The sequence below is a fragment of the Halichoeres trimaculatus genome, unplaced genomic scaffold, assembly GCF_033239565.1.
Source record: "Halichoeres trimaculatus isolate MK-OKI-2021-1 unplaced genomic scaffold, fHalTri1.1 fHalTri1_scaffold_9, whole genome shotgun sequence".
Classification (NCBI taxonomy): domain Eukaryota; kingdom Metazoa; phylum Chordata; class Actinopteri; order Labriformes; family Labridae; genus Halichoeres; species Halichoeres trimaculatus.
In genome coordinates, this window is record NW_027437188.1 from 29,882,797 (window position 1) to 29,908,081 (window position 25,285).

General features: G+C 40.5%; 1 protein-coding gene across 1 annotated transcript in view; it reads left to right on the top strand.

Annotated features, from left to right (window-relative positions):
* The window catches only part of gbe1b (glucan (1,4-alpha-), branching enzyme 1b), a 113,340-nt gene that overhangs the window by 49,351 nt on the left and 38,704 nt on the right, over nt 1-25,285 (top strand). The window contains exons 11-13 of the mRNA XM_074680233.1: nt 7,251-7,361; nt 7,442-7,613; nt 23,316-23,500. Of these exons, the coding sequence (XP_074536334.1) occupies nt 7,251-7,361; nt 7,442-7,613; nt 23,316-23,500 (468 nt within the window). The remainder of the gene's footprint in view (nt 1-7,250; nt 7,362-7,441; nt 7,614-23,315; nt 23,501-25,285) is intronic.

Here is a 25,285-nt window from a genome sequence, read left to right on the forward strand (position 1 = left end):
GGATAAATGCAGTAATACTAGACATAAATTTACAGAAAGTAAGCAGATGTCCACTTCAGTACTGACAAGGATATAAAAACTTAAGATATATCCTCTAAAGGCACATTTAGGAGAGACACAGAGTGTGTGTTTAATCATGAGTTAACTACAATCACGATTCATTTCAGTTTTACTAAAGCTAATTGTTTGTTAGCTCTAATGATTGTGCAAACAGCAGCTTGAATTTCTGGAAAGTAGCTTCACAAAAAATTAAAACAAAATTTTCAACACCACTTTAAAATTTCTGACTTTAATCAACATCATCATCCGGTGATATTTAACCATCCAGTGCTGCTTCAGTCTGGATGGGAAATTCTGGGCGTTAAATATCATCCGTCCTTCCACAACAAGTGTTGAAGCACCCTTTAGCTCAGCACTTCAGCCCAAACTGCCGCTGTGAGAGCACTTAATGGTCCACGATGGGAAAACATTGTTTGTAACTGGGCAGCCATCAGGTTTCCAAGTCCATCACTGTACGATAGCGAGGAGATAAGCACAGGAAGAGTGCGTGTGTGCCAGTTTCTACAAGGTTTTTTAAATATTGAGTTTATTTAATTCTTTTACCTCAATAACCCAACCCACATGTTCACATTTACTCTTTCAAAAAAGCTTTTTCAACCCCTTTTTTGAATCCATGTTTTCCTCTTCTCTACTCCATTCTCCATACCTGGGATCAGCACATTACTGGTGATTTAGTCGCTCATTCCTCCGGGTGTTTCCATCAAAGCGTGTTTTAATAAGAAAAACCCACCTGTTCATCTTCATTATGGGATTTTGCTTTTTGAAATCCGTAAATATTGCTTTAGAGAGTAAATTTGTAGGAAAGCAGACAGGCAGCAGGCTCTCTCTGGGGATGTGTCAGTCTGTTTGGGTTGGCTGGTGGATGAATGTGGATTGTTTCCCGCTCCGTCCTGTCTGTGCATGTGTCCGTGTTTTTTTTTATTTGGAACAGGAAGAGGTCTTTTCTCGTTTGATATTTGAGGGAAAACACTGTTTGCAGAATACCTAAAGAGGTTATCTGTTGTAAGATTCATGAAACTTGGTGTCTTTTTATCCACTAGCCCACACTCTCAAAGTTCTATTTACTCATATTTTGGTGCAAAAGCAAACCAGAGTGTGTGACCTCACGCCCCACGCGTCCTGCTGCTCTACAGTTTCTTGTGTTTCTCGATGGGGGAAGTCTATGCATCGTTAATCAAGTCTGTCTCTCACAGCGGTGGGTTTAACACAGCGGCGAGGATGGAGGGAGGAGAGGAGAGGAGCAGAGAGATGGAGGGGGAAGAAGGAGAGATAGTCCCAGACTTGACCTTCCTCGCTGATGCTTGCAATAGCTGTGCAGCAGGCAGCGCTGCACCGCTGAGACGCAGCCTCCACGGTGAGCAGAGTTTTCACAGGATTATCCTCGGGACGCCTCTGGAGACGTCGTTGCTGCTTTTACTTTTCAAACAATATTGCTTGCAATGCAATACTCGTTTAGATACTCCTACCAGTTGCATTTTTCAATTAGATTTGTTGCTTCCCCGAGGAGTTTCGATGCTATGTGAATGGTAAAGCTGAGGAGCTGAAGCAAGTGAGCAGCAGGATTCTTGTGTCTCTGTGCAGGGAAGCATTCATATGAACACGCCGTGGTATAGTCAGTGAAGTGCACTCAGGGCTAGCCTCGCCTCTTCTCTCAGAGTGTCAATTAGGGAGGGATTTGAATGGACTGAAGTGGAGCCTCCAGTGAGGTGTGTGCTGCCGGGAAGGAGACCGGGCAGGAAGACAGACAGAGAGACAAACAGGCAGAGAGGGGGAGACAGGCAGGTTGGAAGAACAGAAGGATGCAGAGACAAAGAGATGGAGCAACGGGGCCGTGGGCTTATTTATAGATTCACATGTGCACGAATGAGTTTCTCCAGCGGGGCCTCACGCTGCGTTTCGTCCTCAGCATGACTGATTGATATGACTCATTTACTGGCTGCAGAAGGCTGTTAGGACCAACAGGCTGTGAAAAATTAAGATATCCTAATGAGAGGACCAGATAAGGCGCACAGCACAAGTTTGGATGATTTGATCTGATTATGACCATAAAATGCTGTCACTCCTAATGGATAATGTTACAAAAGCCCTCTAATTTAACAAGCACCCTTCCCTCCAGCTACAATAGATTGAGATGTAATTGAAACAATTAGAGGCGGAGGAGGTAGAGGGCTCGCTGGTCGCAGCTTGGATAAGAGAAGGCGATGCAGAGAAATTATCCGGCATCCCTCTGCTTCTCTTAGCTCCTCAACTCAAATGACCTCGGTGTCAATTGTCCCGCTTTTTGTTTCTGTTCCTCCATTTATTTTAATTGAATGAAAATATCAGTGGGCACAGCTCCCTTCTCATTAGTCTCAGGGAAAAAAATCCATTTCTAGGCCACATACTTTGCTCTGTCCATCACACTAGAAACACTTTCAGTTAATGTGACAAAATAATATTCAGGCTGAAGGCGGTCCAGATTGTTTATGTAAACGTGTAAGCGGCTTCACGGTCAGCCTTTAAAGAACACCCACTCACTTTGACCTCCTGGTCTCTCCGAGTCGCCCTCCTCTCGCCTCCTTTAATGGCAGCGTTAAAGCTTCATCCTGCTCTGCTTTATTAGCTAATTACACTGTGAGGCCTCCCTCGCGCGGTGTTGACAGGTGGAGCAGGATTTAGACGGTGCACATTTCTTCAAAAAAGGTTTATGTAGGCGCTCTGTGAGGTGAGCTAAGGAGCACCGTTTAACTGAGTGAGGCCTCCAGCAAAGACGTCTGCGTGGGCTGAAAGTTCATTAATTTCCTAAACTGTGAAAATATAAAGATAGGGAGGCATTAGCGTGATGTATGGGCGTCAGTGCAGCACACCTTTGTCTCTGCAGGCAGCACTGTGTGTGTGTGAGGAGAGGATGTCCCCATAGCAACACCAAACAGCTCCACTGGTTGTGTTTGTTAAAGCAGGGGAGACAGGACGCTCAGGCAGCCGCCGAATGTAGAACAAGAGCTTCACCCTGAACACATCTCTGCGTCTGGAGGAGAGGCTCTTGAATCAGTCTCTGCGTGTCAGCAGCAGCAAAGTGACCTCATCCAGCACTGCTGGAGTTTTTTTTTTTACTTAAATTTTATTTCTGGCTCTGCCTAATTAATCTGGGCACTCTGGTTGGCTCCTGACAGCCGGCTTGTAAAGTAAGATTTGTGCACTGCTCATTATCATTGATGAAGTGGAGTGTCAGTGGTGCCAGGAAGCTCGGCTGGTCGGGGCTGATGTGGGTGAGCTGGCGGTGGGGAAGTCGTCAACCCAGTCGCTCCTGTCTGCGCTCAGACAGTCCCACTCCCAGATTAATTGCTCCCCGACCACTTTTGCGGTTGAATTGAATTGTAATGATTCATAAGGAAGTGTAAAGTGTCTGATTGTACGTGGATGTGGAGGCGGCCGGGATGATCTCCGGGGTATTTCCTGCACATTCAGTTGTTTAGCTTTTAGATTGGAGCTGTTGGAGAAAAAAGGAAGCAGCATTTAGAGGATTTATTTATTTTCCGCTGGTGTTGCATTTTAGCTGCAGGGGAAAAATTCATATTTAAACTTTATATTGCTGTTTAGCATATGCCTTTATTACCTACTGTATTATAATTTTGTCCAGCATGCGAGAAACCTTCTCTACCTCGACAAGATATTTTCACTCCTGGTATGTGCGCTGTGTCTGCCCTTGTCATGTCGCAGTTGTTCATTATGTTAAAATTTCACACTTGTCATTTTGTGCATGCATCGGCGTGTGCCTGATGTTCTCCCTGATGGTTTTTAGTCAGTTTACCAACCTTCATGTGTAACCCACTGGAGGTCTTTAAAGGACTTTTATTGACCTTCCTGTCATGCTGTTTATTAACAATACATAGCCGGGAGCATTCTGTGCTGTTCAAGGCAGTGATTGACTGTTATCACTTTTTTAATGACTGATGCTAATGAGGGAGCAGGTTGGCTGATTTATCTAAAGTGGATATGTTGTTCTTTTGAGTTTGATAAAAACAACAGTTTTGCATATTGAAAATTTATTCCTTGTAACAAAACAAAACAAAACAAAACAAAACAAAACAAAACACATCTGAGTTTTTGATGAATTTCAAAAACATGACTGATTTATTTGAAGTCTCTCTGAGGACTTTCTAAGTGATCATATAAAAGTCTCACTTCTATAAATATGCCTTATCCACACTTTAAAATGAGATTCTCACACCAAAATAGTTGTTGTCCAGAACTGGGTTGATTTATGGCACCTAGAAGTCCCAATGACAAAGCTGGCCAACATAGTTAAACAGTGAGATGAGAAATCTGTGTTTTACTCTTCTTAAAACTATTTCTTGGATTTATTTTGTAGTAATGGTGGCAATATTACACATTAAGGACACGTAACAGACTAGGTGTAGTGCTAGATATAGCGGGCTACTGAACTAAGCTACAAACTCAGTTCACAAAGTTTACTTGTCCCATTTCAAACAATAGTGCTACGTAACTAAAAATAGATACATGATTGCATCACTTTGTATCCAATAAAAAGTTGTCTTGAACTAAGAAAAGTACCCTTAAAAAGGTCTCCTCTTCATTCATAAGCTTAAAAACAAATGCACACCTTGGTTAGAGCCATGTTTTCAAGACAGTGGATGCATGTGCTCATGGGAAACAGAGTCTTTCTACTGTAAAAGCACAAGCTTTTCTTGATAGTCCTCTTTGCCCCTTAAATAGGCAATATTGAACTGCATTACTCTACATCATAACAGTTTTAATACTGAACACCAGCCACTTACTGCCATGAATCTAATGTGCTGTCATTAATGATGGGAAAAAAATAATGTGAACTAGAAAAAATTATTTACAGCAGGAAGGGAAACCTGACAAGCTGCCTGCAGTGTCGTCAGACATAAAAAGCTAATTTTTAATGTGAGCACAGCAGGGGTGGGAAATAAAAATCGATATGTTTGATAATATCGAAATCGTGATTCTTTATCAAAATAATTTTTTTTTTTAAATTCAAATTCTTCATTTCAGTCTTTGTTTATAAACTTAATATGAAAAAAGTTACCGCTTTTCTCCAGCAGGGGTTGAAATGTTTTTCTCAGACTCATGTGATGTGCATTTTATTGGAAAATATGGCTCCTGATGTAGACTGTAGAAGTTATCATAATCATTTAACTTTTTCACATGGTCTGGTGTTAAAAAGCAAACTTAAAATTGCAAAAATCATAAATATCGATGATTTGCAATTTAAATCAAACCAGCAAGAATAGCACATCATCCCAGCCCTGAGGGCACAAGCATTAGCCAATACCGATTATGTCTAAATGTCCATAATCAGCTAGAGTTTTAGGCTGGATTAAAAGACCTGTTTCCAGTCTGAGGTATGGATTTAAAAAGCTTGTTTTAAGGATTTTAGCCTTTGCTTTAGAGGGGTTAGAAAGCAAAAAGAGTAAGAAGCTCGGGAGAGATTTACATTAAACTTTTTTGAAGATTACAATCTGTTGGATTAGTGCACATCAATAAATGAACACAATTCAATATACTGCTTTATTAAGATACCAAAACCCTTATTTTTACCTAGTATTTACTTTTGAAGTTATGGTAAGTCCCAGCAGTTCTGATCATTACTTGAAAATTGTTTGTGTTAATGGGTCTGAGGAGTCAAAATGATAAAAATTGAAGATCTTACTAATACAGTGTTCACCCTAAAGTTAAAAAGTTTTTTTTTTCTACCTCTTCTCATGATTATGATTTGCAAAGGTTAATTGTGGTTTGTTTTCACTGTGATGAATTTGGAAGTGATCAATCAATTTAGTTTTGAGAAGATATACACTTTATCTATAAAGAAAGAATAACATAATCGCAACCATTTCCTGAGAAGAGGTAGAAAATATTCTATTCCAGCCTTTTAGACAGTGAAATATATAAATTTAACAGAAGCACTGGTGTCTTTGAAGGCTTTGTTTCAGGCTTTAGTTTGAAAACTACTGAAAGACATTAACACAGATCAGGATTAAACCAGGCAGCTATGCACGTCCAAGCCGGCTTGTTGACTTGTGATTTAAGAGATGATACTAATCAATAAATAAACTCCTCAGCTTCAGGGGACTGGGTTGATATTAGGAAAGCTCTCCCCAGCTCAGCTTTAGGATCAGAGAAAACACCCTGAGCTCAAAGAGAGTTAGAGGTCTGAAAATCTATCCGTGTACATGCAGATGAAAGGTCCCTCGCCGAGGCTTTCTGGAGGCTCTGGCAACGACTAATATGGCCACACAAGGCTAAGGTGAGGGAGAGTGAATGTGAACAGGTGGTGATATATAGAGCGGGATCGCCTCTATTTAGGTGGAGCAGCCAGTTCATCTCAGACGTATTGATCGGCACAATTTACTCTCTTTACTCCGAGGATTATGGGTCTGTAGAGTAATATAAAGGTTTCCTGACATGTCAATCAGCTGTCACAGCCAATTCCAGTGAGCAGACTGCAGCCTGTCACTGAGATGAGCTCGCCAACTCCCCCTCCAATCAGACAGCAGCATGTCCATCACCAAGGGTTCTTAGAGGGCATAAACTCTCTTTTTCCCACTTCGGGTGATATTGATATGCTGTGGCTTTCTAGCATCTCTGGGGTGTGTTGAACAATCTCTGTGCTTCGTGGTTATCTTTATGCTGCCCTGTGCCCTCGCTTGCTTGTGTAACTGAGTGTTTAGGATCACTTTTGGTCACCATATAGCAGCACTGTGTGGGCAGATGTGCCTGAGAAGCATGTTTCGGTGGCCCCCTGTCTGGTTCTGACCTCTGAAAATGACTCCTTTTGGCAGGAAGTGTGCATGTAGGCAGGCCAGTGGCAGGGCATTGATTCCACGCTTGGATTTATTGTTGAACCCCTCCGTTTGGATGAGGGGCTCTGACCTTGCCCATCTCAGGTGGGAGAGCTGGAGCCTTACTACCCATGGGCTGTAGAGAAGTTATTAAAAAGTCCATTACCGCCATTCAAAGGTAGACATAACTCACAGCGCGGATATAGAGATGTCAAAACAGAGATTGATCTGAGGAAGAAGTGTAACCCAGAGAAAACTTAAGAAAGGTGGAGAGACTGCCAGAGCTGAAATAGTGAGCTTTAGACATCAGTCAGCGCCGACTGGATCTCACAGCTACACATCTATCAAACCCTTTTTCAATAAGCCCTCTCTGTCAATGTTTAGATCCTGAAGGAGTTAAAGGATGAAGACTGGGACATGGGCAATATCGTCCACACGCTGACCAACAGGCGCTACGGAGAGAAATGCATAGCCTATGCAGAAAGTCACGATCAGGTAAGCTAGCTGCTCCTTAATTTGACTTCATATTTCTGTTATCTCTGAGTTTCTGATAAAAATCACACATTTCTCTTCAGGCTCTGGTTGGAGACAAAACTCTGGCCTTCTGGTTGATGGACAAAGAGATGTACACCAACATGAGCTCTATGGTTCCCATGACATTCATCATCGACCGCGGCATTCAGCTGCACAAGATGATCCGCTTGATCACGCACGGTTTGGGTGGAGAAGGCTACCTCAATTTCATTGGTGAGTCTCGCAGACAATTCAAAGTACAGTGAGTCATATTAAACAATTGCTGTTGTGACCTTGTTGTTTGAAGCCAACTTAGATTTAAAAAAAAACATTTCTCAAAATCCATATCTGATTGATGTTCTCTTAAAGAACGAAACACTTTTCGCTTCATCAGGAGTGATTTTTTTTTAAAATCTGAACTTTGGATTTTTAGACCTTATGTTTGAGGTTTGTGCCAGTCCTCATGCAGACGAATGTCATTACCTCCACCAAGGAGGTTATGTTTCTGGGAGAGTTTGTCTGTTTGTCTGTGAACAACATAACTCAAAAACTAAAGAACAGATCTTCATGAAATTTTCAGGACGTGTTCAAAATGGGATAAGGAAGTAGTGATTAAATTTTGGAGGTGATCGGGATCACCGTCTGGATCCAGGTTTTTTTGAAAGGATTCTCATCAATGTGGGATATGGTCGTTTTCACCATATGTGTATATAACTGCACGATAAATGGTTGGATGGCTTGGCAAAACAACAAAAGACAAGGTCACGATAATTTCTGACAGGTGTAAAAGTGTGATCCAGATCCTGGCAATATTCTGGATCCTAAGATCAGGAATATGAAATATGTTCTGGGTCATCATAATTTTCAACACTGTCAGGAAACAAAACAAAACAAAGGCAACAACCCTGCAACTAACACCAAATTGTAGCAGACAGTCTGCTAAAAGGGAGTATAACATTAAAGTAGGACTCAAGTGCTTTCCTAGTTTATTTTTGTGCCTATCGTTACGCCATCATGTCTTTTTTTCTCACTCCAGGCTAGGATTCACTAACAGTACATATTTTTTCATCCGCAAGAGCTGGAATAATTGGAAGTAACCCCTCAGACTTCCTTCTTTTTGTATTAAAGTGCTGTGTTATTAGATAACTTTAATTCCTTTCATGGAGATTTCTGTAGAGCTGCTCACTGCCAACAAGTCAGGGCTGATGATCGGCATCAAAAGAGCACTTAAAGTGAGGTCAGCATTGATACTCCCTTCCACAGATGATGTCAAAACACCGGACAAAAGCTGCCCAAGATCAGATGAATCTTTTTCAAATGGATCCAATTCTCAGTCACTGTGAGAAGCTCTTCGTTCCAACTCATCATCTGAGCTGCACACGGCTCTATTGAGACCTGCTGGTATAGATAATAAAGTGATAATTAATGATGCTGCGGCTTGACCTTGGAAGGAGATGTATTTCCTTGCATGTGTCATGCTTCAGCTTAATGTAGACAGAGCCGGCTCCTGTGATGCACAGCATTTTAGCTCCACCTGGTGACCAGGTGATTGGGTCAGGCTCTGAGTCCAAACACTGGAAGTGTTTCTGTGAACTCTGCGCTGCCTCTCTGGACTCACTGTCACTCAGTATTCACTTCAGTGTCTCGTCTTACTGGAAGTAAAAGAAATGAAACACCCTGTGAATTTGTGTTAAGTGGATTGATGTGTGTGGATCGGGGGGGAACACAATCAAAGCAGCCGCTCTGGTTGGATGGTGGTAACACAGCAGCTCGTAATGAACCGGATGTCAGAGAGCTGAGCCCATGTGGGCAGCTGAAGGACAGTTGATAATAATCAGATCTGATTCTCTGGCTAAAGTCGGCTAAAAGGCTCACTCTGCTGTACTCTCAGTGCCGTGTCTCCTGTGGAAAATATGATGCACTTTTACTCCCAGCGAATCTGAACGGCTTTAGTTGATAGAGCGAGTGAACAGCATGTCAAATGCAGATTTACTGTGATTTCATTAAGTAAATCAATTATTCTTTTTTTGTCAAAGGTTTTGCAATTCAATCCTCATCTTCTTTTTTTAAAACTTTTTTAACTTTTAATTAGTGCTGTCAGGTGATTAAAAAAATAATCTAATTAATTACAGGGTTTGTACTTAATTAATTAATTCAATTAATTGAATTTTAATCCAATATCTGCTTAAGGTCCCCGGATAAAGAATTTGAATGCTAGGACATTCCAAAACTGTAGGACATGACTAAACAAATTAATACATAAAGAAGAGAAGATTTGTAAGTCCCTTTTTCTTCAACTGGCCAATTTTAATGTCCTTGTTCGCTGCCATTGATGTTGTGCAACCATTTACTGCGTCTAAAGAAGTAAGTGATATTTTTTAGAAGAGACAGCAGGGTCTGGCGGAGCTTGTCAATCAAAATCATGCTCGTAAACTACTGTGGGTGAGAGCGGTGCCCTCTTTGGATGAGAGCTCAGCATGGATATGGGGAGAAGATGTGAGATGACAGAGGCATAGCGAGACATTGCAAGTCAGAAAACTTCAGGCAGCTCACGCTCCAACTAAGGATGTGTCGGGGTAGTTCTGAAAAAAAAGAGCAGCGCGATCATGAGAAAAGACGAAGGAGATCATTGTGTGGATCAAAGGATGGAGCGCTCTAAATGAACGCGATCAAAAAAAGTTTGTTTTGTCTGTTTTTTGGATCAAAAACAGGAAGAGAGACATAAGACAAGAGAGTCCGCTCTTCTTTGGTATTTTTTTGGTGTTTACATAGTCAGAGGAAACAATATTATTTGGGTCTTAAAAGATCGTTCAAGGTGCTCTGAAAACGGCTGGCAGCGAATGAGTTAATCGTGTTAATTTTCATAACACAGTTACTTGCAGTGTAATTGATTAATCTAATTAACATGTTAAAGTGACAGCCCTACTTTTTATATTATGCAGTATTTTTTTTTCTGGCTAGATAAATACCCCATTTCTCTATGGGGTCTTATGAAAAATCATTTGCACATAGATGTAGACATTTTACAGTATTGATACAAATACCAGCAGTTGGGCACCTCCTCTGAAGCCAACATTTTGTGATGGCCGTTTTACTTGATTCCAGCTTTTCTCATCTTTTGACCAGATGTTCTTTGTAATCCTTTATTGTCCATCAGTAATAAAGAAGTTTCTTGTTCCACTCAGTGTCTAATTGTTGCTCCAACCCATGAAGAAGAGGTCTGAGCTAGTTTGTGTTGCTCTATTACAAGTCAAGCTTTTATCTTTGGCTGTCTAAAAACAACTTCAGGTGGAAAGATGCTCATTCAAGTATCCCATTGTTTAATTTGAGAGCTCAAGGTTGCTTCATTTTGAAAAGCTGCTGTCCTCTTACAAAGGATCTGCGTTTTCTCTGTTTGATGGCAGTTCAGTCAAAGCTGAGAAATGAAAAACACTGAGAGAGACCTTTTTCGTCTTTGCTGCTTTTTAGCGTTTACATGTGAAAATGAAAATGTAGCTGCTAATTGTTTCTCAGTCTTTTGTCTGTCTATGCACTGTGTAAGGATAACCTTAAATTGTCTTATAAAATCTGCTCTTGGCGGTGAGCTGACGTTCACCCCCGCAGGCCATACACAGTTTTAACCTCTGGGTCAAAGATCTCTTTTTTTTGTCACGCTGATACAAACAAGCCAAGTTGTACCACTGGAGTTTATCGATACCTTAACCTTCGGTTGTTACTTATTTTGATCTTTGATCTTTTTAAATGCCCTGAATTGTAAATAATCATGTATGCCATCAAGTCATAGTTCTTCTTCAAATTGAAATAAGTGACATTTCCAATTTTCCTCTGGTGCAAACATTTATCAGTGGTTCCAGGTATCAAATTTTGAGAAAAGACATATTTTTCTAAAGTTTATTAAATTTGTTTTTTGAAACAAGAAAATTCAACAGAGTCAAGTTTAGTCTCTTTCCCCCCTACAGTACAATTAGTAAACAGTTGAAGCTCATTGTTTTCCATGTACTTACATCAGAGCCTGCAGACTTAACCAGACTAATAAGTTTATAATGCAATTTTAATTTCTTTTTACTCTGTTTGTGTCAAGAAATGTTCTTTCAGAGCCGAGAAGTGAAGTGGAGTCTGGTGTTAAAGAGCTTCAGAAAAGGAATATTGTTCTCTTTTTGAGAAGTGCTGTCTGGCTGACTAAACAAATGGTGCTGTCATCTTTTGATAACAGTTATAACGGATGAAAGGTAAAAGTTTCTCCTGAAAACACAAATTGAAGGAGCCCAAAATAAAAGTTTTAAAACCACTGTGAGTTTTATCAGGAGAATATTAGCCGCTCATAGGAGCGTTAGGGAAATGCTGCAGAAAAGTGTAAAAAGGAAAAAAAAAAGATCAAGTAGATCTGAGATGACATGCTGTGTCAATGGATCAATGACAGCAGAGTCATTTAGTCAGTGCTGAGCAAGAGCAAAGTGTTTGAGCAAGCAAATCAATTTGAAGTGCCGAGCCTCGAAAAACCCATTTATTTACTCACGACCAGGAGCAAACAGCACGCAGCGAGAGGACAGAAGGAGCATCCGCCCGCAGGATGGAGGGAGAAGGATACTGTAAAGGATGTCAGAGTGTCAATGACATTAAAGCTCCGAGTGGCGTGGTGGTAATGAAACGCCTCACTGGTTTTATCATTACATCGGCGCTGTTCGCACTTCCTGACTTTGAGGGCTCACACGGACTTAAGATAACCTTGCAGATTTACAGTCTAAATTATTGAGCTAAAACTTCTCCCGGTACTCTGCATTCATGGAGTGCTACAGTGCAACAGGCAGCAATTATACTGCAGCCTTGGATGCCGAATTGAACACCAGAGCTTTCTTTAAACATTTCGAGCAGATAATCCGAGAGAGAACTAACTGCTCTCAGGCTGCTGTTGCACCAGTAATGCTTCTTTAATGTGCAAAGTGTGAGCGTACATTAGCGCAGTAACAAGAAATCAATCTAGCAAGTGCAAATAATCATTGCATCTGGTCTGCAGTTTTTTTTCTTTTTGCTCTGTTTCTGAAACCTTATGTGACTCTCGTTTCCCCGTCCCCTCTGAATCCCTCATTGATCGTCTTTGCCAGAATCCCTCCGATGGAAAACACATTGATCCTTGGCTCCTTCTTGTGCTGCTAATTACTGAGGGGACTGTGTCACTGTCAGGCCCTTATCTGATGCAGGCCTGTGAGCACGAGTAATGGGATGTGCCAGCTGAAAAGCTGTCTGACATAACCTTGTGTAAACATGGCTGCCCCCCATTAATCATATCGTTTTTTGGAAACAGCATAGATTTTAGCCTCAACATTTTACAGCTAAAAGTTAGTTTTACAAATTTTTGCTAGTTGCACAATGTAGCCCAACAACTTTTGTTTGTTGCTGTTTTGACAATCACGTATTGGCTAAAGCATTTCACGCAACATCTCTTCAACATCTCCAGACATACAACATGCAACCTGATGGTCAAAAGCCCATTTTCAGTTATAGAGCTGGAACACCAGTCAGGAGATCATCTAAGTGATTAGACATAATCCTAAAATCCAGATCTGTCACGTTCGGGTTCTGCAGTCTTTGTGATAACCAAACAACAACACCAAAGCACACTAAAATGGCACATGTTAAATTAAGTTCAGCCTTTAAGTCAGAAGTGATTTGCACTTTGTGTCCAACAGGATAAAAATATCACCCAAGTACTTGGACATTGAGCAAAGCATACAGGTGCAGCTAATCAGACTGATGTCAGGAGGCGACTGCATCACAAAAGCTGTCAGAGCTGCAACACACCTTTGACCCACCATAAGTACAGCACTTTGCAGTGCTGAGCAAATTTCAAGAAGAGGAAAAACTGGCAGAGCCAGACTCATTTGGACAGACATCCTCCTCAACTGTGAAGGGAGATCCAGACAGAAAGAGACACAGATATGCTCCCAAGTTTGGTGTAAAGATTTGCTTAAAATTGTTAACTACTAGAACTAGAAACAATGCTAAATGATGGCATTTTGTACATTAGATTTAAAAATGAGATTAAACACAATATCATTATATTGAAATCCTTCAATTAGGTGTCATTTGAAAAAAGAAAAAAACAACCAGAGGAATGTCTTTGATCAATTAACACCAACATGTTGGGGCAAAACTCTGAAATTTTTATCACCAACATGTATATTCAATTAAGTAAGCAGTTAGTGAAGATCTTTGTTATCCTCCTCCTGGACACATAGAATGTTTGTTTAGTTTATACATAGGACAAAAAGTGGTTTAGAAATAGGGATGCACAATATTATCAGTATCTGCTGATATTGGCTTGAACATACAATATTGGATATCGGCCTACAACACCAAATTCTGCCCATAAATAACAAACCGCTAAAATAATGAGCTGAAGCTGCATGTATTTTTTGCTCTTCTTGTAGTTTTGTTTGCACAGTTTAGATGGAGAAGTCCCACACTTGGTTCCAGTTTTAAGTTAAACTTAAGCAGCAGTCTGCAAGGTACATGTAGCTGACTAATTTAGACACATTTAACATTTACCAAAGTAAACCATTTTATTCATTTTGGGTTTAACTACTGTACAGTTGCACTTCTCACATGTTCCCTGTAAACAGTGGTTATGTTTAATGACTGTCAATCATGAAATTGGCCAAATTTGCCCTGGTTGTGGATATTGTTATGAATTTTTCAGGAAGAGCATCATCCAGCTTTCAAGAATAATTTATCTTTGAACTACTTTTTTTTTTTTTTAAGCAATTCTAAAAAATAGTTTCAAGTATATATTTTCTTATTTTGTACAAGAAACAAACATTGAATAACAAATGTGATAAGTATGCACCATAATACAAAATGCTACTTCCATTACAGAAGCGAGTTGATAGTTTCTGTTAATATTTGCACAGATAAAATATTGGTATCTGCATCAATATCAGCAAAATGAGTTGTAAAATATCGGCAAAAAATCCAATATCGTGCATCTCTTTTTAGAAACCCTGCAATATTTTAGTCCCTAGGTCTATGTAGATGCAATGGATAGAAAAAAGTAGATTATTACCTTTGAAGCTGATGGTTTACAGTTGAGGCTTTTAATTTGTAATGTTGGCTGTAAAATCCTGTTGGTAGCAGTATCAGTGTGTTTCATGCCCGGGGTCCCAAGAAGTCTGGTTGATCAGGTCTTTTACAAGTGACTTATACAAACAATACAATTATGAATTGCTAAGTTTAAGCATTTATCTCAGCTATTAAAGCATCATCCTGTGTGACCTGCAACCTACATGTCATAAAATATGACTGGTTTATAACCAATCATCATACTTTACTTCCGTTTACTCTGTCAGACGTCAGTGCAGTCAGACTTTTTAAAAAACAGGAATTATCCTGAAGTGTTCATTTAAAACACAATCCTTATCCTCCATCCACAATAAACTTCTTTATCTCAGGAAACAGTGCCCCGATATATTGTTAGACACAAATGATGATTTTATCTCTGTGTGTATTGTGCTGAGAATCCATCATAATTCATTCTTGTAGGGAATGTGCTATCTGGTTGAGTTCAGCTGTGAGGAGGCAGAGGAAGGTTATTAACATGCTGATTAATGCAGGCGTATGGGAGGAACATCGGCGTGTTATCGGAGAGGAGAAGGGAATGATTACCTAATGGAGGTGTGTCCAATGTGTTTCTTTAAAGATGAAATGAAAAGGAGAGTCAAAGGCTTCCACAGAGCGCTGAATCAAGCTGCACAGGAAATCAATCATCTCCACTAGACTCTATGAAATAATAACGTTAAAAAAGTGAAAGTAAATACAGGCAAAAGTGCACTTTTACTGATAATGAAGTGGAGCTCTTTGGAAGCTTTTATCAGGGCTGCAGCCTGTATCTGGAGTGAGATTACACACATTTCTAAACCCTTGTTTTTGTGCATTATAAATTGTTAATGTTGGTGTGTATGCATGCTCATTCTGCCTTAGTGTGCCACACACACTCTCTTGGAGCATGTGGACGATAAGGAGAGGCTTAATGCTCTCTGCTCATTAATGGAAAGCCTGATAAGAAACTGTAAACACTTTTTGTATCCGCTCCATTTTGTTGTGTCGTGGTGTTCTTGTGCGTGCAGGTCAACTGTAGGCCAACAGATGGAGTCACATCAGGTTGAATTATTTTGAGTGCTCGTCCTTTATTTGCTCATTATTTTGCCCTGACTGTGTACATGCCTGGAGTTCACTTTCTTCAGTCTGGAGCAAAAGAAAAAAATGATCCGATGTTTCCTTTCAGTTCTAGTCCATTTCAGGCTCCTGCGCTGACTTATTACAAACAAACCCAGAGTTGTAAACATAAAGTCTCAGGAACTGACAGGAAGCTCATTCATTGGACACTTTCTGAAACCCATTCTGCATCATCACCATGTCAAAGGCCCGCAGGGGAAAATCAAAATGAAATTTATTTCAGTCACTGACAGCATGTGATGGTGTGCTTACCGACGCTTGAAGTCTTTAGTTTTCTCCTTCCTGTGGTCCCAACAGCTCACGCAAAGAGAAACAGTTGGTCATGTATGGCAGTTAAGACCGCAGCGTTATAAACAATGATGGAAGACAGCGGAAAGAAATGAGCCATCTCAAACTGAAGAGTGATTCAGGGTGATGTTGCCTCAATCAGCTGTCTGATGATGCAGAATGGTTAAACTTTAATTTTAAAGATGTCACATATTGAGGAAGCTAATGACTCAGAGCAAGAAAATTGTTTTTTGTTGCCTCTTTTTAAGGCTTTTTTTTTCTTACCAGTAATACTGATGGATAAACAGAGTGAAACTACTAAACAGTGCATATGTTTCTGAATTTTTTTTATGTGCTTTATTGCAAAACACCTTGCAATCACTATGTACATCCTAACTTATTGTAAACTGTCACCACTCAATTTGTTTTCAACAAAGTGTGTTGCTGACCTCTTGGCCAGGTTGGGCTTATAGAATAGATTTTAATCTTGGTGGGTCTTTTATCTGTTTAAATAGAATAGAATAGAATAGAATAGAATAGAATAGAATAGAATAGAAAATACTTTATTTATCCCTAAGGGGAAATTCAGGAGTAGTCACAGCAGCAATCAAGAAAACAAAAGTAAGAAAGTGTATAGAAAGTGCCAAAAGGTCCATAACAAGATAGATGATGACAGCTTGTCCATCATTCTCCAGTTCATGTCCATGATGTCCATGCACATCCATGCACAGTCCATGATGCTACTCTGCCTTCTGATATTCCCTTTGTTGCTGGGTTAGCATGGCTAGCTTGACTATCTTAAAGGAGACAGCTCTTAAGTTCCCAATAAGAACAGGTCGATGTTGTCACTTCTTGGCTCACACCTCAGTACCAGCACTTGGTCCTCACCTCCTTCTCCTCACCTTGTGGGGAAACATCAGGCCTAGCACCAGTTAGCGATAACATGCTACAGGCTACTAACAGCTGATTTCACATGTAAACAATGCAGCCATGGTTACATGTTGGATATCCAGATCAGACATATCACTGAAGACAAAACCAGTTTGGTGTCCATGGCCAACAAATGAACCATATAAAGTAATGATACACTCCAAATGCAAAAATGAGAAAAAAAGACCCCTTTCAAAAATTACAAGAAACAGACAAGGAAGAGAGAGCTGCTGTAACAGGCAGCCATAATGGGGTGGCACCTAACAACATAATAAAATAAACATAATTAAATAAAGGTTAAATTAACTTTAAAAAGAGTTTTACTTTTCCCATGAGAACAAAGAGCAGGCAAAAATGCTTTGACAAGAAGTCAGTGCAGGAGCTGGTAAACCAACTTTACATACCATGAAATCTGCAAAAGACTGAACATTTGTCTTGGTTCTGATGAGCACTTTTTCAACCACAGAGGAGAAAATCAGGAAGTCACTCTGTGCACTCTGGAAAAAAATTAAGATCCCAGGTCCTCTGATTAATTTCATACCAATTGCATCTTAGTTTTTATTATTTAAGAAGATTTTTTCTCCTTCTCGTTGAGGAGATGATGCAAGATGTGGACCAACAGATACCTCTGTGGCTGCTCTTAAAACCACAGCTGATGACAAATTTAACAAGCAAATGAATTATTTCTCTGTTTTGTTATAATGACGCTTTAAATATCACCATGACTCATAAACCCAAGGCTCATGATGAAAAAGTCAACTTTTTTGACATGTGAAGGTAAATCAGAAGAACTGCAAGTGAAACACACTGCCGGTGTTTATTTTAACCTGGTATTGTGTACGTTTTTTGCATCAGTGCGCAGCTGATAGTGGTGTAATGCACCTTTAGCTTATGCCTCCATGCATCAGTTGCCGGCAGCAAACACTACATCTACCTCTGTAAAGGCTTTCTTTGCGGTCCACACTGTGCACTACTCACTGCTCTATTGATCCATTTTTACTCATACTTCAACACAAAATGTTTAACATCGCTGTGTTCCTTTTCCACCTACTCATGCAGCATGCAACACAGTGCAACAGAGAACTCTTTTCCCCCAGGGGTGTCGAAAGTCATTCTGGGAAATGCAGTAGTGTGGATTCTGACAGGCCGGTCCGACAGTAGGTATACCGAAATAGTAAATAATGCATTGAACATCACATATTGATGTCTGACGATGAATAAGGGTTTTTCTCCTCCACAATGAGCTCCCTGAGGTAATCATGGTGCTTAGTCCTGAGATGCTACTTAAAGGGAGGAGCCTCTAGCGCCGTGTTTGAGAGGATTCTTTTATACCGCTGCTCTCTCTTGACAGGTCTTGATATCCTGTGAATGCTCCCTGAATCCAGAGAATATGCTGCCTGCTGTGGCTGCCTCTGTAAAGCAGAAAATAAAAGGCACTACAGTTCTTTTCTTGGAGGATGGTTGTCAAATTGTAGCATGTCCTTGACACCTTTCACTCAGCTCTGCCTTCTGTTTAATGTGTATATATTTAAGTACGATGAGTTAATGTTCTTTTTCCCTTTAAACTTGAGAATAAAAACACAAGTGAGACTCTGTAGGATTATCTGTCTTTTTTCTGGTCTTGCTCTGTGCTCAAATGTGCACATGAGTGCTCGGCCAATAAGAACAAGTTTGTTAAATCTATGGGGATGCCCTCACAAGGGTTTAGGTTGATGCAACTCCATTAATATACATGTTAATGGTGAGTAACTTGTTACTAAGCTGGTTACAGCGTCTGTCTGCAGATTTCTCACAGGCAATGCCCTCAGACTGCACTCACCTCAGCTCACCTCATCAGTACATACTTCAGCTCTATAGGACTCATTCTCCAGGGGATAGCTTCACAACAACACATTGTATTTCTAAATGTAAGGCCCTGAGCTGATACATAAAAGTAACTAAACAACTCACCAAAAATGTCAGAGGAGAGGCAGAATTACTTGGACAGCAGAGGAAGACTTTTTCTTCCTGCAGAGAAAGAATTACTCCAAAAACAGAGCACCCTACCTAGGCAGAAGAACACTCCCAAGAACTTGATTGTCTTTCTGCTGGAGGACAGTCGTGCCTGGCAGATATGTGAGCAGCCGACCTGTGGCCAGGGCCGTGACACAGCCTACAGCGGCTGTAACAGCTACGGTGAAATTGCTCATTTGCCTCGCTGAGGCAGATATGGAAAGCAACTCATGGGAGCCTTAACCTTTAAGAGACTCCTGCTATAACGCCTTCACACATTCCTGAATTTCTCTAGGCACCAGGGTGATGAAAACTGGCTTGGAGGTGCCCTCTAGAAAAAGTGAAGAGGACCACAAGTTAAACTTAGTGCTGGTGGATCTGAAAACACTGGGAAAAGATGAGGAGGACAAAAAGAAGCTTCTGCTTCATGCAGCCTTATATAATGACAAATCTATATGGTCGATATGTCTACCGTATTGTTCTGAATATAAGATGATGTTTTTTTGCTGACAGATAAGATATAACAGAGGCAGAGGGGAGGGAGGCTTGGAGCATTTGAAAAATTATTTATGTAGTGTATGCGTTTACGTCACTTCAATCGGACTGAGAGGAAAAACAAACCTCACTGAGCATTGTGGAGAGGGTCAGTAAATGCAGCCGGGAAAGATGTGTCATGAAATTAAGGACAGTTGGACTCAACATTGGTTTGTAAAAGCCACGAACATCGACATGTGGCCAGAAATCATGCTCTGGCATTCATCTGTGCCTGATTTCAACACCAGGATAACACCAACGCAAAGTCTGAAACCTACGAAAGCCTCTACATGATCCAATTTACAGTATACAGTAAATTGACCCAAGGGAATTCACATATTATCTATTTGTACTTTTGGTATTTAACATAGACTGTACAATTAATAGACCTATAGTCTCTGCAACAATATTTAAGTATAGCTAATATCAAATACTTTATAGAACGCTGCCACAACTGCTTGTGCTGGAGTTCCCCTTACAAATCATGTCGAGTGCAAGGTTCATAATCACACAAAGACAAAAATGTTTCAGCCATGAAAAATATAGCTGTATGAAAAATGCTAATATTTGGAGATGTTATAATTTAAGGTAGGAATTAACCTCCAAAAAAAGAGCATATTTAACTTTGACACAAAAAGTTAACTACAAGTCCAGCTATCATTGCCTGGAATGTTTCTGAAAATTACAGTGATTCATCAGTTTCTCATATATTTCTTCTTGAGCAGCCTGTCAAAAGATAGCTATGATTGCTTTTCGAGCATGTTTGTGCAATCAATCACACAACAGCTCTTCCCCATTTATGATTTTGTTTTTGAGTTCAGACGGTATTTAAGCCAATATATATAAATGTCTTTTTGTGTTTTAATTGCTGGCAATATGTGAACTGTGTTTTTTCATTTTTAATTTCTTTCTTTCTTTTTTCATTTCTTTTTATCCATTATCTGTTGTCTTGGTATTAATACAATTGTATGAACCTAAGGGTCTGAAATGAAGTATAAAGTAAAGTAAAGTAAAGTAAAGTAAAGTAAAGGAACAAGGTATAGAACTGATCCATGAGAGAGGTAACACTGATTTATTTCCCCCACCCACTGTGGTGTTGACTGCACAAGATTTCCAGTCCAATCCAGCTTTATTTCTGTAGCACCTTTTAAAACAAAGTTAGAAGGTGCTTGACAATAAGACAAAATACAAAAAGGGACACATAAAATTAACAATTAAAATAACAAGCAAAATGTTCTAAAGCAGGAAAGAGTCAATACAATAAAGTTGGGTTTGAAGAAGAAATTCAAAGATGTTGAGTTGATGCTGAGTTTGCCTGTCCGAGAGCAAAGCTTTGGGGCCAGAACAGCTAAGGCTCAAAGATATGGCACCATTATACTGTTATAACCAACTAGGGATGGGCACAGAATTAGGTACTTTTATAGGTACCAACCAAATTCTGTCAAAAGTACCGGGTACCAAGTCACGTAAAATTAAAAGGTACCATGTAACGCACGTCCTTGTGACTGTGAAGGAGTAGAAGAGTAGGTGATTTTCTATGCTGGACATGAACACAGCATTGTAAGGTGATATATTGAAGAATAAATATGCCAATTTGAAAAAAAAATGAGATTTTATTTTTATACAAATGTATATTTTTTACCACATAAACACAAAAAAGTACCAAAAATTGTTACCATTGAGTACTGATACCGATTGCTAGGTGCTGGGCATACTGGGTACCGTATTGTTTCAAATGCAACCGGTACCCATCCCTATAAACAACAGTCTGTCTTGTTTTGCATAGGTTTTTGATTAATGTTTGTTTTAAATTTTCTTAGTGATAGAACAAGATTTTGTCATCAGATAGCTTTATTTTTCCAAAAAGTGGTCCTCAATCAATGCAGTATTTCAATGAGCAGAACACACACTGTGGAAAGTTTTGGTCATGCCCCACAGAGTCAACTGATCCGCATCAGACTTGTTGGGAAAACCAAGCAGGACCATCCAGAGCATCCTCCTTGAAGACTCTCTTGATGCTTTATCTGCAAAGTAAACTCCCCCACCCAAGAATTAAAGTTATAGCATCCTTACGTTGTTTGTGATTTGCGACCGTCATATCAAGAAATTAATGGCCGAGTCCGAATTTAATGTGTCCTTTCAGACACTAAAGAGAGGAAATCTTAACGATACTGCTGATCTATTGACCTTCCCTCAAGTGCAATCAGCCAAACTTTTAATGGTCAGCCCGGCATGAAAACACATCAGACTCAACTATGTGGAGGCATCGGGTTTATTTTGGTGACCTTCTGAACTCTGCAGAAGCACCATCATTTTTAATGCTTCAAAATTAAGTGTATTTCATGGCTCTTTATAACACTAATCATGGAATGGTCGAATAAGTATCCTCCAGAGATACACAGCTGCACTCTTCACGTTGCTGTAGTGATTTTACAACATATGATATATTTTTTCCTCCTTTAAAGGTCACTATGTGATTTTTTCATGACTAAATATGCCACAGAGGGTTTAAGTGTGCTTATATTTGTAATGTTATGTTTTCTCTGCATCATCAGTTTGTCGTATTTATTTTTTTTTAAGGAGGTTTAATTAAAGCCGTATCCTACACAATGCACAGTGTTTGATACTTTTTTAGAAACCCGTGACTAAACACAGCATATAGCTGCAGTGCCTGATGGGATTATTTGAGTGTGAAAAATTAATAGAGAAATTTCGGAGGCATGATGAAGGTGTGGAGCACACATCCCTGCTGGTGAAGAGCAAGAGAGGGGGGGTCTTCCTTTTACTGCCGGTGTTGCGAGTCTGAGGTGTAATTTTCTTCTTTACATTTCAAGTTCAGCTGTGTGGGAGGCTTGTTATTCATGCAGATGTCACAAGAAAAAGCTCTCTTTCTCTCTTTTCCCTTCTCTCCTTCGCTCTTCCTCCTCTTCCTGTGCGTCTTCGCTGCCCTAATTCCACACGCATGCTACAGTGGGCTCATTCTGCTGGCAGCCCATGCCTCATTGTTAGCTACTTCTTTAACACCTACATAATGTATTTCATTAAAATCTGCTGTCACTTCCTGTCTGTTCCACTTCATCCCAATGCGCTGATTTTTTTTATTTTACTTTATCAGGGGTAGTTTTTTTTCCCCCACACCAAGTAAACAACTAGCCTGTATTCTGTTGTCATGCATCTTCCTCTGTCTCTTGTCTCAGCGCCTCTTCCTCTGCCAGGGATTCAATTATCCCGGCTGTTGTTTTATGATGCTGCCGTGACATCTGATGACGGATTCATTATCTCATCTCCTGGTTTGACAGCCCCGCTGTTTCCTACATTCCTGTAAATGCGTTTCCCTTTACATCTGGACTGTAAAGCTCATTTTTTTATCAGCGCTGGTGGTTTAAAGAGAAATGAGAAATCTGTCGAAGTTGTTCTTCTAGAAGTGAACCTAACCTGGAGGTTGTGAGTTGGAGGCATTTGGATAATGCTTTGATAAATTACTGATGCGGAAAAGAAAAGTCAGCAGGAGAGTTGGAATTTGACTTTTCTTGTTTGTGTTAGAGAAATAATTTAAAAATGTATCCTGGAGGATAATTTTTCTGCATATAATTGTTGAAAAAGTCAAAGTCGAATGAAAGCTTCAGGATTTCTTTGCTCTGTGTTTTCACTTGTGTTGCCTTTTTGTGTTTATTCATGAAAGGGCAGGTTCCTGGGTGACAGGAAAGTAGGCTGGCTGTGGTTTGCTGAGTTTTGTGTCTCAGTTTTTAATATGGAGAGCACTTACCTCAGCTGGGGTTATTAAAAGGTCACAGACTGTCGCTGCCTCTGCTCGCTTTGATCTTTGTCCTATTTTTTTTTCCACGCCTTGTTAAAAGTTGCACAAAACCTGAGTGGAAGAGGCTCGCATGGCACGGCTGGCTGGAGTATGCTAATTCCCAGGGACTGCGTGGCTGTGCCTTCATTACGAACATCCTTTAATAACACTCTCTCTTTGTGTTGCAGGGAATGAGTTTGGCCATCCTGAGTGGCTGGATTTCCCCAGAGAGGGGAACAATCAGAGTTACCACTACGCCCGGCGGCAGTTTAACCTGGTGGATATGGATCACCTGCGCTACTGTCAGCTGTATGCCTTTGACCGGGACATGAACCGCACTGAAGACAAGTACGGCTGGCTGGCAGCTCCACCTGTAAGGACATCACACACTCAGTGTACAGCAGGCAGACACCCTCAATGACAAAACTGCATGATAATAAATCATCAAAGCTGTATTTTATCTCACTTATGGAATGTATAACAGCTGTGGAATCCAAACCTAATATGCAGAATGATTTAGTGGTAAGGGACTTATCAGTACAGTTACATAGCGCTACAGTTTGAAACATGACAACAAGCAAACGTTGTAGCAGCCGGCGATATGTTGTGCTATCGGCAGCCTGGTGCTCCAACGTATCTGTAGGCTAACGCGACAACAAGTAAACACTGTCAGTTTGTAAGTAGTTTAGTAGACGTTTATATTTAGCCCAGACAAGTCCATAATGTGTAAATCCTGGTTAGCTATGCCCTGCCAGTCATCTACCAAGCAGAGCTACCATAACCTCACTCTTTGTTTAATTGATAAACTCTCAAGTTTGAACAGACCACTGCAGAATAACTGCTGCATGTGGGTTGGAATGGACATTATCCCAAACAGCTTAGCCCCTGTGTTATAGAGTGATACACCTAAAGCTGAAGGCTAACTAGCCTTTAGCTATGGCTGTATCACTCTCCGTTTTCTTCTGCTCCTCTCTCCTTTTTCTGTCTGACAGTTAGGCTCCTGTGTTCACCATCACAGAATTAGTCACAGAAATTGTTTTTAGCAGAGAAAAACACAGATATCTGTGTTTTATCTCTTCTCACTACTAAACTTCGTCAGCCAGCGTGGCGTTGTCAGCCCTGTTTCTACCAAGCGGTTCAGTTTGGATCGTCTTGGCACGGCACGCATTTTACGGCGTTTCCACCGCCTAATCCTGGGACGGATCCCCAAATGATCGAGACTAGCCGTCCCACTTTTTGGGACCCTTCCCTAGGGGTGCCAGACTAAACTGACCCAATCTCGGAAGGTGGAGCTACAACACTGCAGACAGTTGAATGGGCAAAAGAATCGTCACTTACTGCGCGATGGTGGCTGCATTTCTCCTGGTGGCAAACAGCCTTCTCTAAAACAAAGCTTGATTGCACTTTGTATCAAGGAGCTACATGCTAATCACAAGAGGACGAATTGCTGGATGTCTTCCATCGTTGCTCTTTGTTTACTGTGTCGCGTTTTTCTTCTTTATTGGATTTAGTAGCAAGATATACTGTGTTGCGCTGCTAAGGCGTCACGCTATTACGTTACGGATGTGGCTGTCTGCATCCAGCTTACACGCCGCCTTCCACGAGGGGGCACGGTTTGCTGTGGGAACGCAAACAGAGCCAAGCTCAAACGAGCCAACCGTACTGTACCAAACCGTACTGATCTGAACCAGACTGCTTGGTGGACACGAGGCTATAGAGACCTTGATGTGGGGTGAATCAATCCGGTCCTTGCTGACCCGATCGGAAAGCTAAGAAGTAGCATTTTAAAACAACCTATAACCAGTAATATTAGCGCTGATGATCTCATTTTAAAGTGTGGATTACGGTCAGGTACATATCTAGACAAGAGCCTTTTTCAAGATCACTTTCAAACTCCTCACAGCCCCTTTAAAAATAACTCTTAAATGGTTACCAGGCCGTCTTAGATAAATGCTCCATAAAGAAACTAAATGTCCCATTTCTGTGTCTGCTGTCAAGGTGAGCAGAACTAGATATGACTCTCATCCTTCAGCTTTTCTCTTAAGCTTCAGCTCAACTGAAGTGTAAGGGACCAAAACTGATGTTAGTCTCCAGAGGGACTAGAAGCAAAGTAGAGAGGTAATGCAAATGTAAGTGTTGCTAAATTGACGGGGATTAC